The sequence below is a fragment of the Oncorhynchus mykiss genome, chromosome 19 (genome assembly GCF_013265735.2).
Source record: "Oncorhynchus mykiss isolate Arlee chromosome 19, USDA_OmykA_1.1, whole genome shotgun sequence".
NCBI classification, from domain to species: domain Eukaryota; kingdom Metazoa; phylum Chordata; class Actinopteri; order Salmoniformes; family Salmonidae; genus Oncorhynchus; species Oncorhynchus mykiss.
Window position 1 is genome coordinate 46258317 of NC_048583.1, and position 12555 is coordinate 46270871.

At 44.6% G+C, this 12555-nt stretch overlaps 1 protein-coding gene across 1 annotated transcript in view; it reads left to right on the forward strand.

Moving 5' to 3' along the window:
- Positions 1–1311: 1311 nt before the first annotated feature.
- The window catches only part of LOC110498004 (fibronectin type III domain-containing protein 5-like), a 57026-nt gene continuing 45782 nt past the window's right edge, over positions 1312–12555 (forward strand). Inside the window, exon 1 of the mRNA XM_036953824.1 lies at positions 1312–1569. Coding sequence (XP_036809719.1) covers positions 1312–1569 — 258 coding nt within the window. The remainder of the gene's footprint in view (positions 1570–12555) is intronic.

Sequence of the window (12555 nt, forward strand, 5' to 3'; positions counted from 1 at the left end):
CCTTGTCAGCTCAGGGATTTGATCCAACAACCTTTCGGTGACTGGCCCAACGCTCTAACCAGCCTTCAGCAGGCTACCTGCCTGCTACGCTGCCTTATCATCATGGCTAACTGTGAAAAAGACTGCTTCAAGATATGGGATTAAATGGCCCATGTGTAATATATATTATTTGAGACAGAGGTAAGGACTTTGCGCAGGTAACTGTGTGGGGGAGGTCTTTTATATTTGGGATGTAGGTGTATGCATGTTCACAGTGTATGAGGGTGTTGGGTATTTGGGCTGCTGTATTGTAAGTTACAGATAGGGATGGTATTTAGTATTGGGACAGTTTATGCTGTGTTACAGACAGGGATGGTATTTAGTATTGGGACAGTTTATGCTGTGTTACAGACAGGGATGGTATTTAGTATTGGGACAGTTTATGCTGTGTTACAGACAGGGATGGTATTTAGTATTGGGACAGTTTATGCTGTGTTACAGACAGGGATGGTATTTAGTATTGAGACAGTTTATGCTGTGTCACAGACAGGGATGGTATTTAGTAGTGGGACAGTTTATGCTGTGTTACAGACAGGGATGGTATTTAGTATTGGGACAGTTTATGCTGTGTTACAGACAGGGGTGGTATTTAGTATTGGGACAGTTTATGCTGTGTTACAGACAGGGATGGTATTTAGTATTGGGACAGTTTATGCTGTGTTACAGACAGGGATGGTATTTAGTATTGGGACAGTTTATGTTGTGTCACAGACAGGGATGGTATTTAGTATTGGGACAGTTTATGCTGTGTTACAGACAGGGATGGTATTTAGTATTGGGACAGTTTATGCTGTGTTACAGACAGGGATGGTATTTAGTATTGGGACAGTTTATGCTGTGTTACAGACAGGGATGGTATTTAGTATTGGGACAGTTTATGCTGTGTTACAGACAGGGATGGTATTTAGTATTGGGACAGTTTATGCTGTGTTACAGACAGGGATGGTATTTAGTATTGGGACAGTGTGTGATGCGTTACAGACAGGGGTGGTATTTAGTATTGGGACAGTGTGTGCTGTGTTACAGACAGGGATGATATTTAGTATTGGGACAGTTCATGCTGTGTTACAGACAGGGATGGTATTTAGTATTGGGACAGTGTGTGCTGCGTTACAGACAGGGATGGTGTTTAGTTGCTATACTGTATGTTCAGAGAGATGGCAGACCTATGTAGTATTGGGCCAGTGTCAGTGTGCTGAAAGTTGTGGTGAGCAGCAGCAGTAACAGCAGATGGTGGATAACAGGTGGAATGTGTGACCAGTCTGATGGCTAATGAGTGGAGATCAGCCGGAGAGCAGCCAGCGAACAGCCGGAGAGCAGCCGGCGAGCAGCCGGAGAGCAGCCAGAGAGCAGCCAAAGAGCTGCCAGAAAGCAGCCAGAGAGCAGCCAGAGAGCAGCCAGAGAGCAGCCAGAGAGCAGCCAGAGAGCAGCCAGAAAGCAGCCGGAGAGCAGCCGGAGAGCAGCCGGAAAGCAGCCGGAGAGCAGCCGGAGAGCAGCCAGAGAGCAGCCAGAGAGCAGCCAGAGACACTGGTAGATGCTGAGCCCCTGGGACACTTCATAAAACCCCTTTTTGGATTGCTACATTTGAACCCCAGCACATGGATACTGTGGAAGAGGGATGGCTGATGTGGGATGAGGTGCTGGAGGTTAAATGAGAACTAATGCCATGTTTCCTTGTTGCCATGTTTTCAAGGCTGCAAGTAACACAGGTGCTTTTCTATACAGGCTGTCTGTGCTGAACTGGTCAGTTAGATGTATTCCTTGAACAAAGTGGGACATTGTATCTGCTCATAATACTTAATAAATGAAATGCTTAAGTTTTGATTTATCACACGTTTAACGTTTTTGTATTCAGAGAGAAAAATATCTGAACATACTGTAATCTACAATGTCCATCTCAGATGCAATCTGCAATTTCCCAAACTGAACTCTTCCACTCTCCTTCCATAAAATGAAGTTTGGCATAGCATGCTGTTACTGGGCATAAATCATATGCTTTATCATTCCTGCAGACTCAATAAAACTCCTCTAAATGTAAATGGATTCACACGCGGCTGCCTTTGCAGGCTGAATTTAAAAGAATAACCAAGTGTGTTTAAGGGACGTAAACAGCTTTCTCACTATTGTGATGATCAAACATACCAGCTGGTCCCCATAACCTGCCTGGCTTTCCTCTGGCACATATCCATAAAAACACACTATTATCAAGCAGCTTCTATCAGGCACACAAACAAACACAGGCTGGGGAATGTCTTTCAACTAAGAGGAATGAGAAATGTTGGATCATAACATTTTCACAACCACTAGCTACAGCAATGTCACAATCAGCATAGCTAGAGAGGGGGAAAGAGAGAGGAAAAGAGAGCGAGAGAGAGAGATGCCAAATATAGAATCAGATTGTGTGAGTAAGAGCTGGGGCAGAAGAGGTCTTGAATGATTACCACCATCTAGTATAACGCTGACAGCAGGTGGAAATTATAGGCATTTAGCAAGACACCCCAAATAAAGAAGTGGTTCTGCAGGTGGGGACCACAGACCACTTCTCAGTTCCTATGCTTCCTGGCTGATGTTTTGGTCTACCAGGAGACAGGCCAGTACATCAGGAGACGTGGAGGAGGCCATAGGAGGGCAACAACCCAGCAGCAGGACCGCTACCTCCGCCTTTGTGCAAGGAGGAGCAGGAGGAGCACTGCCAGAGCCCTGCAAAATGACCTCCAGCAGGCCACAAATGTGCATGTGTCTGCTCAAACGGTCAGAAACAGACTCCATGAGGGTGGTATGAGGGCCCGACGTCCACAGGTGGGGGACGTGCAGGACGTTTGGCATTTGCCAGAGAACACCAAGATTGGCAAATTCGCCACTGGCGCCCTGTGCTCTTCACAGATGAAAGCAGGTTCACACTGAGCACATGTGGCAGTCTGGAGATGCCGTGGAGAACGTTCTGCTGCCTGCAACATCCTCCAGCATGACCGGTTTGGCAGTGGGTCAGTCATGGTGTGGGGTGGCATTTCTTTGGGGGGCCTCCATGTGCTCGCCAGAGGTAGCCTGACTGCCATTAGGTACCGAGATGAGATCCTCAGACCCCTTGTGAGACCATATGCTGGTGCGGTTGGCCCTGGGTTCCTCCTAATGCAAGACAATGCTAGACCTCATGTGGCTGGAGTGTGTCAGCAGTTCCTGCAAGAGGAAGGCATTGATGCTATGGACTGGCCCGCCCGTTCCCCAGACCTGAATCCAATTGAGCACATCTGGGACATCATGTCTCGCTCCATCCACAGACTGTCCAGGAGTTGGCGGATGCTTTAGTCCAGGTCTGGGAGGAGATCCCTCAGGAGACCATCCGCCACCTCATCAGGAGCATGCCCAGGCGTTGTAGGGAGGTCATACAGGCACGTGGAGGCTACACACACTACTGAGCCTCATTTTGACTTGTTTTAAGGACATTACATCAAAGTTGGATCAGCCTGTAGTGTGGTTTTCCACTTTCATTTTGAGTGTGACTCCAAATCCAGACCTCCATGGGTTGATAAATTTGATTTCCATTGATAATTTTTGAGTGATTTTGTTGTCAGCACATTCAACTATGTAAAGAAAAAAGTTTTTAATAAGAATATTTCATTCATTCAGATCTAGGATGTGTTATTTTAGTGTTCCCTTTATTTTTTTGAGCAGTGTATTTCTATTTCTGAGTCATTTGTCTATTTAATTACGTAAATCTGGTTAGGAGCAAAAAACAATATAAAACATTTTTATTCTACAAAGTATGGTATGTACAAGGTATGGTATGTACAAAGTATGGTATGTACAAAGTATGGTATGTACAAAGTATGGTATGATGTGCTTCATTAACAAGATTGGACCAGATGGTGGAGACTGGAGTGGTTCATACCGGTGGTGGACAGGTCAGGCGCTTAGAGGTGACTGTCTGCTGCGTGGCCTGTACAGAAACACAACACTTTACCTCAAACTAGTGCTCCATAGAGATGGAGGTGTGTCTTGTTGTTGACTCCTATTCTGATATTGTTGATTTTTTCTTGTCGTCCTATACCGACTACTGTGCTCAATAGGGGGAATAGTTCAAACCTGCAAACCAAATACAAACAGTGAGGCAGCTCTTACATATAATTATATCAGAGAAGATTTCCATCGAACATCCAAGGAAACTCATGAGATGACTCAGCAACCATCTGGCCAGTTAACGATCAAGACCAACTTTATAAATACTGCCAAGTATCAAAGAAACACATCAATGAATCTGAGTGGTAAACATCTGATGACAGGATAATTTCCTGTTTACGACCAGCTATCCTGTCTCATCCAATCACAATAAAGTTTGTGAGTGCTTCTGCAATGAGGCAGTAGTCCTATTCCAGTGGCTGTGCTGACGAGTAGCCAGGGTCAACAACCTGTTCTCTCAGCCAACAACCAGCACAGTTGAGAAAACCAGTGCATCTATGAAAGGAGTCCCCAAAATGGTCAACTTGAAATGCTCTTGGTTCCTCCCTAAATGTTTTAGGCCTCCTATTTGGGTAAATGATGATAGTTAAGTAGGTACAGTAGGTGATGAACGCTGCCTTTATAATGTGGTTAGGCTGTTTATGAGTGATATTAAAGTGAGCTGCTTTTATCAATGGGTAATGAACACTTTATACTATTAATATACTGTACTTCCACCCTGCTTCAATCGATCTTCAATACCTGAAAGCTTTAGACAGCACCACTCTTCTCACTTCCTTAATTGCCTCCTTTATTTATTTGCATATTTATGGTGAAGAGTATTGATGTTCTACCTCATAAATGGTTAAGGTGTGTTTGAATTACAAATAATTTGCATATTCAATCTATTTCTCTCTCTCTCGCTTGATAATTATAAAGAAGTATTTAGCTAAGAGACCAAATGAGCCAGAAATGTGAAAGCCAATGACTGAGTCAAACCTCAAATGGATGGGAAGAGAGAGTTCCACCTAGTGTACCAGGTTCTCTCTACAGACTTCCATGGTACGTGACTCTCAAACAGTGGAAAGGCCACAGAACAGACATGTAAATTCACAGCCGCAAGGGCCATCCAGCAGGCGCTGTTGTAAATATCACACCCTGTGTCATGCATCTTCTCATCAACAACCATGTGCTACTGGTTTGCTGCTCAAACCATCTCTCTCTCTCTCTCTCTCTCTCTCTCTCTCTCTCTCTCTGCTTCCCCTTCTACTTTCCCTCTCCCCATATCTCTCCATATCTGTTCTCTTCATCTTTCTCTCTTCATCATCTATTTCTTATTCTCTCCCCTGTCCTGCTATTCATCATCTATACAGTAACAATTCAATGCTGCATCCTCTTCCTCTCCCCTGGGGGATAGCTTGATCTCATTGTCTAGTGACCCTCCACTCTGCTGTATAGGCCTTTAGTGCTAAGGGAGACACAGAAACCCCTGTGAGCCAGGAGCGTCAAGCCCTGAGAGCTCCAATAGAGAGACAGACACACTGGTCACAACACAGAGTATATAATAGACTGGCAGGCTGTGTGAGGTGTACACAACACACTGCAGCTGACCCCTACTAAAGTCATGTTCACCTCTGCTGATTTTCTATTTCTCCCTTCATCCCCCGCTCTGTAGCCATCCTCATCATTATATCACCCCAAGAACAATTCCCTTCCTCTCATTCTTCAACGTCATCTCTCCCTCCTGTACATCCATCACTGTCCGCTCCTCTTCCTATTCCCCTGAACACATGCAATCTTTTTTTTAACTCATCCTCAATCTGTCTGTTTGTTGCATTAGAGTACTCTGGCCAAGGCTGGTCCTGTGAACATTGCTCTCTGTCTGTATCAGCATTCAGCAGGTAGGTCTACGTCAGCCCTGAAAGATGGCTAATAGCAATGACCTGCACCGAAGGAGAAGAGAAGGATAAAGAAAGAAAGAGAAAGTGGGTGAGTGAGGAAGAGAGAGAGAGAGAGATCTCAAACCATGGCTTGGGAGTGAGAAGATTGACAGGTGTTTTCCCCATTCCAAACTATTAGGCTGTCTTGGACAGGTCCATCTTCACAGAGTGAAACTAAGTTTGGTATGATCGGTCATTTATATCCTACTCTATACAGTTCATGCTTGGGGAAGGTAATTTAATCATGGGAACACAATTGCGATGTATTCCAATACATTCCTCTCCACACAGAGACAAATCAATAGTGAGAAAGAGACTATGAGGACAGACCTCAGCGATTTATTCACAGATTACAGATAATACAGATCGCCTGCAAATGTGACCTATTAATGAACATACATAGATAACAAAGTCCAATAATACAAGTGTTTTAAAGAATAGCAGGGTCTATTCAATCACAGTGATTAATGACCCCACTTCCTGTGTGGGTAGCCATACAACTTACTGACACATTATCATGGACAGGGGTGTGTTTAATTTTGCATTGCATTAATGTTGATATCACTTTCCATGATTTGATGGTGTAAACCAAATTTAACGGGAAAACATTTGCAATCCAAACATACTGTAAAAGCAGGGTTTTCTCCCTATACTATGATGAATTTCCACTCAACTTTACAATGAGTACATTTCCATATGTTTTAACTAGTCTGCCTGGAATCTGCTAGTCTCCACATTGAAGCAACATGTTGCTACCATGGTTACCTGACCAAATGGACACACCCTTCTCATGTCAACCACATCAGTAGGAGCATTTCACTGTAAGGTGGGAGACACCTGTTGTATTCGGAGCACGTGACAAATAAACTTTGATTTGGTCAGGACATCATATGTTATGCTTAAATCTTGGCGGGTCTGTGGAAGACAAAGAGAGCGTACATACTGTCTGTATACATTACGTCAGTAAGATGTATGTGTCAAAGTACACCATTACATCCATGTGAAGGAAGGACACGTGGGCGTGTAGAAAGACAGCCTCATAATCAGAGGGCAGAGTGAAACTCACACTTTTAAATATGCATTGGTGCGTTGCCCTCCCTGGTGGATTAGTTCCTGGAATATTAGTCTGCTTTCCTCTTACACTCAGATCATGCATTACCAAAACATTACTTGAAGCAGTGCAAAGCCTGTTGCACGAGTGCACATAGAGAACTTATAGTGTGTGAGTGAATGTTTTTTTCTCCATCAAATAAACAGCCAATTCTAAAAGAACATTCATGACAAGACCTGTCATGAACTGGAACCAATATGAATTTCAAAATATCTATTTCTCTGTCATGTTGAAAACAAACACACTGTTTCCCCTGTGCCAGCCAGCCAGAGCTGCACATACCGGCCTTCTCAGAAGACGACAGTCACCGGTAACAGAAACACAAAGTTGTCATAGTGTCACGAAGTCGGTTTCTCTCCTTGTTCGGCGATCGACGTCACCGGTCTTCTAGCCATCGCCGATCCACCTTTCAATTTCCATTTGTTTTGTCTTGTTTTCCCACACACCTGCTTTACATTCCCTCATTACTAGTCGTGTATTTAACCCTCTGTTCCCCCCCATATCATCTGTGTGAAATTGTTTGTTATAAAGTGTTTCTGCACTTTGACTGGTTCGCAACAGGTTATTTTGTACCCATATTTTGTTGTTCTGGGTGCCGTTGGTTTTGCATATTAAACTGCTCTGGTTATTACCCAGTTCTGCTCTCCTGCGCCTGACTTCCCTGTAGCCAGTCACGCACCCCTTACACACAGCCCCATTGTCCTTGTCAATGTCCCCCTGAAATAGAGTTTATTATAGCGGGTGGAAAGGTTTGTCAGCCCCAGCCATTAGCCCCATGGCCGCTGGCAGGGAATCTCTCATTGGATAGTAATAGTTGTGGTTAGTGGGCCATTTCATTGAGATTGACAGTGAGTGGCAGGTAAAGAGGAGGATGGGGAGGCTTCTGTCAAGCTACAGTGGAAATGTGAGTTTCCTGCACTGCATTTACTGGCCTGTCACTGCAAGAACAGACGTTATGCGAAAGAGGAATTAAAAGCCATACACAGGAAGTCTGATGCTCTTGCTTCCATCTCATGAGGAGTGAAATATTATTATGATGTTCTATCTAATGTGTATTGCGTTTTTGACAATTCACAGCTCCATCATTTTGACATTTACAAAATGTCAAAAACAATTCCACAGTGGTTTCCTGGAGCGATGTATGGAACTTCAATGACATTGCAGCCCTGAACTGTCAGCATCTCAGCATCCTACAGATGCTGCTTGGGATTTTTCCTAACTCAATCACTCTCATTCACATGAACTGATTCATAAGAGGTGGATTTAGAGCTTTCTGCTTTGATGACTGGTGCAGAGAAATAGGAAACTAGTAGAAATAAGGCGTTGGTGTGTGATAGTGAATGAGATCCACTAAACCTGGGCAAAATAAGAAACTGGCTTGAACTGACTGAGCTAGTTTGACAAAAAATACTGTATGACACCATTCCACACATTCTGTCGCCTACAGCAAATTCCTTTGTTTATGGATTTGTGTAATTTCAAGAATTTCAGTGAGGTATTTATTTTAACACAATGCATTCCAGTGCCAGCTTCCCATTCAAATTGCTACATTGTGGATCTAAAAGGAGGTTATTATACGTGAAATCCAAAGAAAATATGTTTAAACAAAACTAAAATAGCATGCACATACTGTAATTGGTCGAGATTATCTGGGCATTTCATGCCAAGCAGCACTGTGCTTTACTGATTTACCTGACTATCAGGTACAAAGAACTGCCTTTCTTTTGGTGTGCAAAGTGCATCATTTAAATACTCTCTGATGCTTCATCTAATGATCATTTCCCCTCCTGCATCATTTCATACTTGTTTCATAAAATTAACATTACTTCTTCACAATTGCGTTGGATATTAAACCGTAGATGAATTATGGGACCATTGTAGAGGGAGACCATTTTCCGACTAGGGCTGCAAAACGCACTCATAAAATATATAGTAAAATAACTCTCTGCTATGCAGAACCATTCAGATTAAATTGACTTTTCCACTCAAGTAGCAAATGTCCCCTTGCACTGTAACCATGGAACCGAATGTAAAAAAAAGGTATTTAAAATATGGATTGAAAATGTTCTCTCCGTTACCCCTGAAAATCACCTATTTGATCATACATTAGAAGACACAGGGCCCACACTGTTATTGACATTGAATAGAACTGCATAGACTACAACTAGAAGCGGTGTCCATGGTCCTGAATGTAGACTAAAACCTTGAGTGCTGTCCATGGTCCAGAATCCCTTCCTTGGCTCATTCATTACCTTATTCATGGGTGTAATTATTTGGATAGACTTGCCTGGCTGAATTAGCTCTGACTGAGGGATAGCCCTAAATATTAAGGCATTGAGACATATCCTATTGTGGCACTAGGCATGGACATCCATACATAACTATTAACTGCGCCTGATATTGTCTAATAGGTACAGTATTTATACACACAGTGGCCAGTTTATTAAGTACCTCATTCACGAAAATCGTTCGCTCCTACAGAGTGAGTCACGTAGTCATGCTTGCTATATAAAGCAGGTAGTCTTGCTATATAAAGCAGGTAGACAGGCATCAAGGCATTCAGTTCCGTTTCGATTGAACGTTAGAGTGGGCAAAACGAGTGAGCTAAGCGACTTTGATCATTGTATGATTGTCGGTGCAAGGCGCGCCGGTGTCAGTATCTCAGAAATGGCCGGCCTCCAGGCTTTTCACACACGACAGTGTCTAGAGTTTACCAAGAATGGTGTAACAAACAAAAACATACAGTCAGTGGCAGTCCTGTGGGTGGAAACAGCTCGTTGATGAGAGGTCAAAGGGGAATGGCAAGAATCGTGCAAGCTAACAGGCGGGGCCACAAACTGACAAAGCAAATGACAGTAGAACAGTGTGCAGAACGGAATGACACACACATGTCCCTCTCACCACACACAACTTGTCGGTCCTTGTCACAGACGGGTATTGCGGCAGATGACCACACCGGGTTCCACTCCTATCAGCTAAAAACAAGAAAAAGCAGCTCTTTTCGGCACATGATCACCAACACTAGACAGTTGAAGAGATGAAAAACATGGCCGGCTCCGACAAATCCCGGGTTCCTGATGCGCCATGCTGATGGCAGATTCAGGATTTGGCGTATGCAGCATGAGTCCATGGCCCCATCCTGCCTGGTGTCAATGGTACAAGTTGGTGGCGGTGGTGTAATGGTGTGGGGAATGTTTTTCTGGCACACGTTAGGTCCCTTTATACCAATTGAGCAACATTTCCATGCCCTGAAGAATTCACACACACACAGTAGTGGAGTAGATCCACGACATTAGACATAGACATAATAATTGATTCAATTAAGTGTTCCTCAAGAAACTATTTATCTAAAGCAGTGATCACCATAAGAAGATAGACATTTTCATAAATGGGGACTTTTTGGCACATCTGCTCCTGCTACGCCCTCTGGTGTTCATCTGGTGTCTTCTTGACCTGCAGTTACTCCTGTACACTCTCTCTCTCCCTCTCCCTCTCTGTGTGATTGTGTGGTTGGAGACAGGTGTGCTGGAGTCAGAGCAGATCCCTACCAGCTGCAAGTTCCATAATCAAGAACTCTACAAATACTCAGTCCTGCCACTTCCATTCTGCCAGTTTGGAATCTCTGCTCAGTCAGTTCATGAGTCTAGCAATGTATGATTACGCAAGATCCTGTTACGCTGCTGTGCCTGTTTCCCTGCCTGACACGTTTATCCTCTCATTGCAGTTACCGCTGTCTCCTGTTCCACATCTCACCACCCAACTACCTTGCTCTGGATTTTACTCACCACCGCTACCTTGGATTCCCTTCAGGACCTGTTTACCCTGTTCTACTTGGCTAACTCCAACCTCAGTCTCCACATCTGACTTTTCTGCAACTCATCTGAGCTTCAACTCGTCTGCACTCCATATCTCTCTGTGTAACAACAAATATTTTGGTTCATTCAGCCCTGTTTCCCCATCTGTCTGCTCTTGGGTTCCCCTGTGTCGCTCCGCTTAACACTTTTGGGGATAAAAATAGCCACCGTGGATCATGAGTTTCGTTGCTAGTCCTTCCGTGACCGTTAAAATTTGTTTTGTTTAATTTATTTCTGAAACGGCATATTTCTTGTGTTAAACCTAAGAGGCTTTGTGGCGGTGTGCCTGTTCAGATTTTCCACTTTTCTGACGGGAGTGTGTCTCAGCACAAAGTGAAGAAATTAACTCTGAATTCAATGGAGCTGTAATGAGATTAGGACCGGGAAGTCAATCATTCAATGGCGAACTCCACATGAGCAGAGTGCTCATCCTCTTCTGCAAAAACAGTGTCGGGGGCAAGAATCCAAGCCACATGAACATTTTAGCGCATGTCATACATTTGCAGGTGTTTGGAAATTGTTTAGAAATCATAGATTAAAATCCATATTTTTGTGAATTGGTTCAAAGTATGAGACAAGGATTTGAAGTAATTTAGGTTACCTTCCTGTGAGTTCACACCAAAGCCCTGCATCTGTTTTCGTGACTCATAAACTGGTAATCTTCTTCCCTTATTTATTTCCCCTCTCTCTTCCCTTTATACAGTTTAGCAGATACTTTTATCCAGAGCAATTTACAGTAGTGAGCATATACATTTTTGTACTTCTTCATACTGGTCCACCGTGGGAATCAAACCCACAACCCTAGTATTGCAAGTGCCATGCTCTACCAACTGAGCCTCTCCTGTCATGGCCTTATCTTCCAGTCCCTTCCCTCCTGATGCTCTGGCCAGCTAGCCTCACATAACATATTCTGGGTCAGCATTCTAATCAGGTCAGCCTGAGACGGCGAACAAAGGAGTCCTGTCCTGCTGCTACCTCCACTGGACCTCCAACCAGAGTATCACTGCCCTTCAACCAGAGTAGCCCTGCCCTTCAACCAGAGTAGTCCTGCCCTTCCACCAGAGTAGTCCTGCCCTTCCACCAGAGTAGTCCTGCCCTTCCACCAGAGTAGTCCTGCCCTTCCACCAGAGTAGTCCTGCCCTTCCACCAGAGTAGTCCTGCCCTTCCACCAGAGTAGTCCTGCCCTTCCACCAGAGTAGTCCTGCCCTTCCACCAGAGTAGTCCTGCCCTTCCACCAGAGTAGCCCTGCCCTTCCACCAGAGTAGCCCTGCCCTTCCACCAGAGTAGCCCTGCCCTTCCACCAGAGTAGTCCTGCCCTTCCACCAGAGTAGTCCTGCCCTTCCACCAGAGTAGCCCTGCCCTTCCACCAGAGTAGTCCTGCCCTTCCACCAGAGTAGTCCTGCCCTTCCACCAGAGTAGTCCTGCCCTTCCACCAGAGTAGTCCTGCCCTTCCACCAGAGTAGTCCTGCCCTTCCACCAGAGTAGTCCTGCCCTTCCACCAGAGTAGCCCTGCCCTTCAACCAGAGTAGCCCTGCCCTTCAACCAGAGTAGTCCTGCCCTTCAACCAGAGTAGCCCTGCCCTTCAACCAGAGTAGTCCTGCCCTTCCACCAGAGTAGTCCTGCCCTTCCACCAGAGTAGTCCTGCCCTTCCACCAGAGTAGTCCTGCCCTTCCAC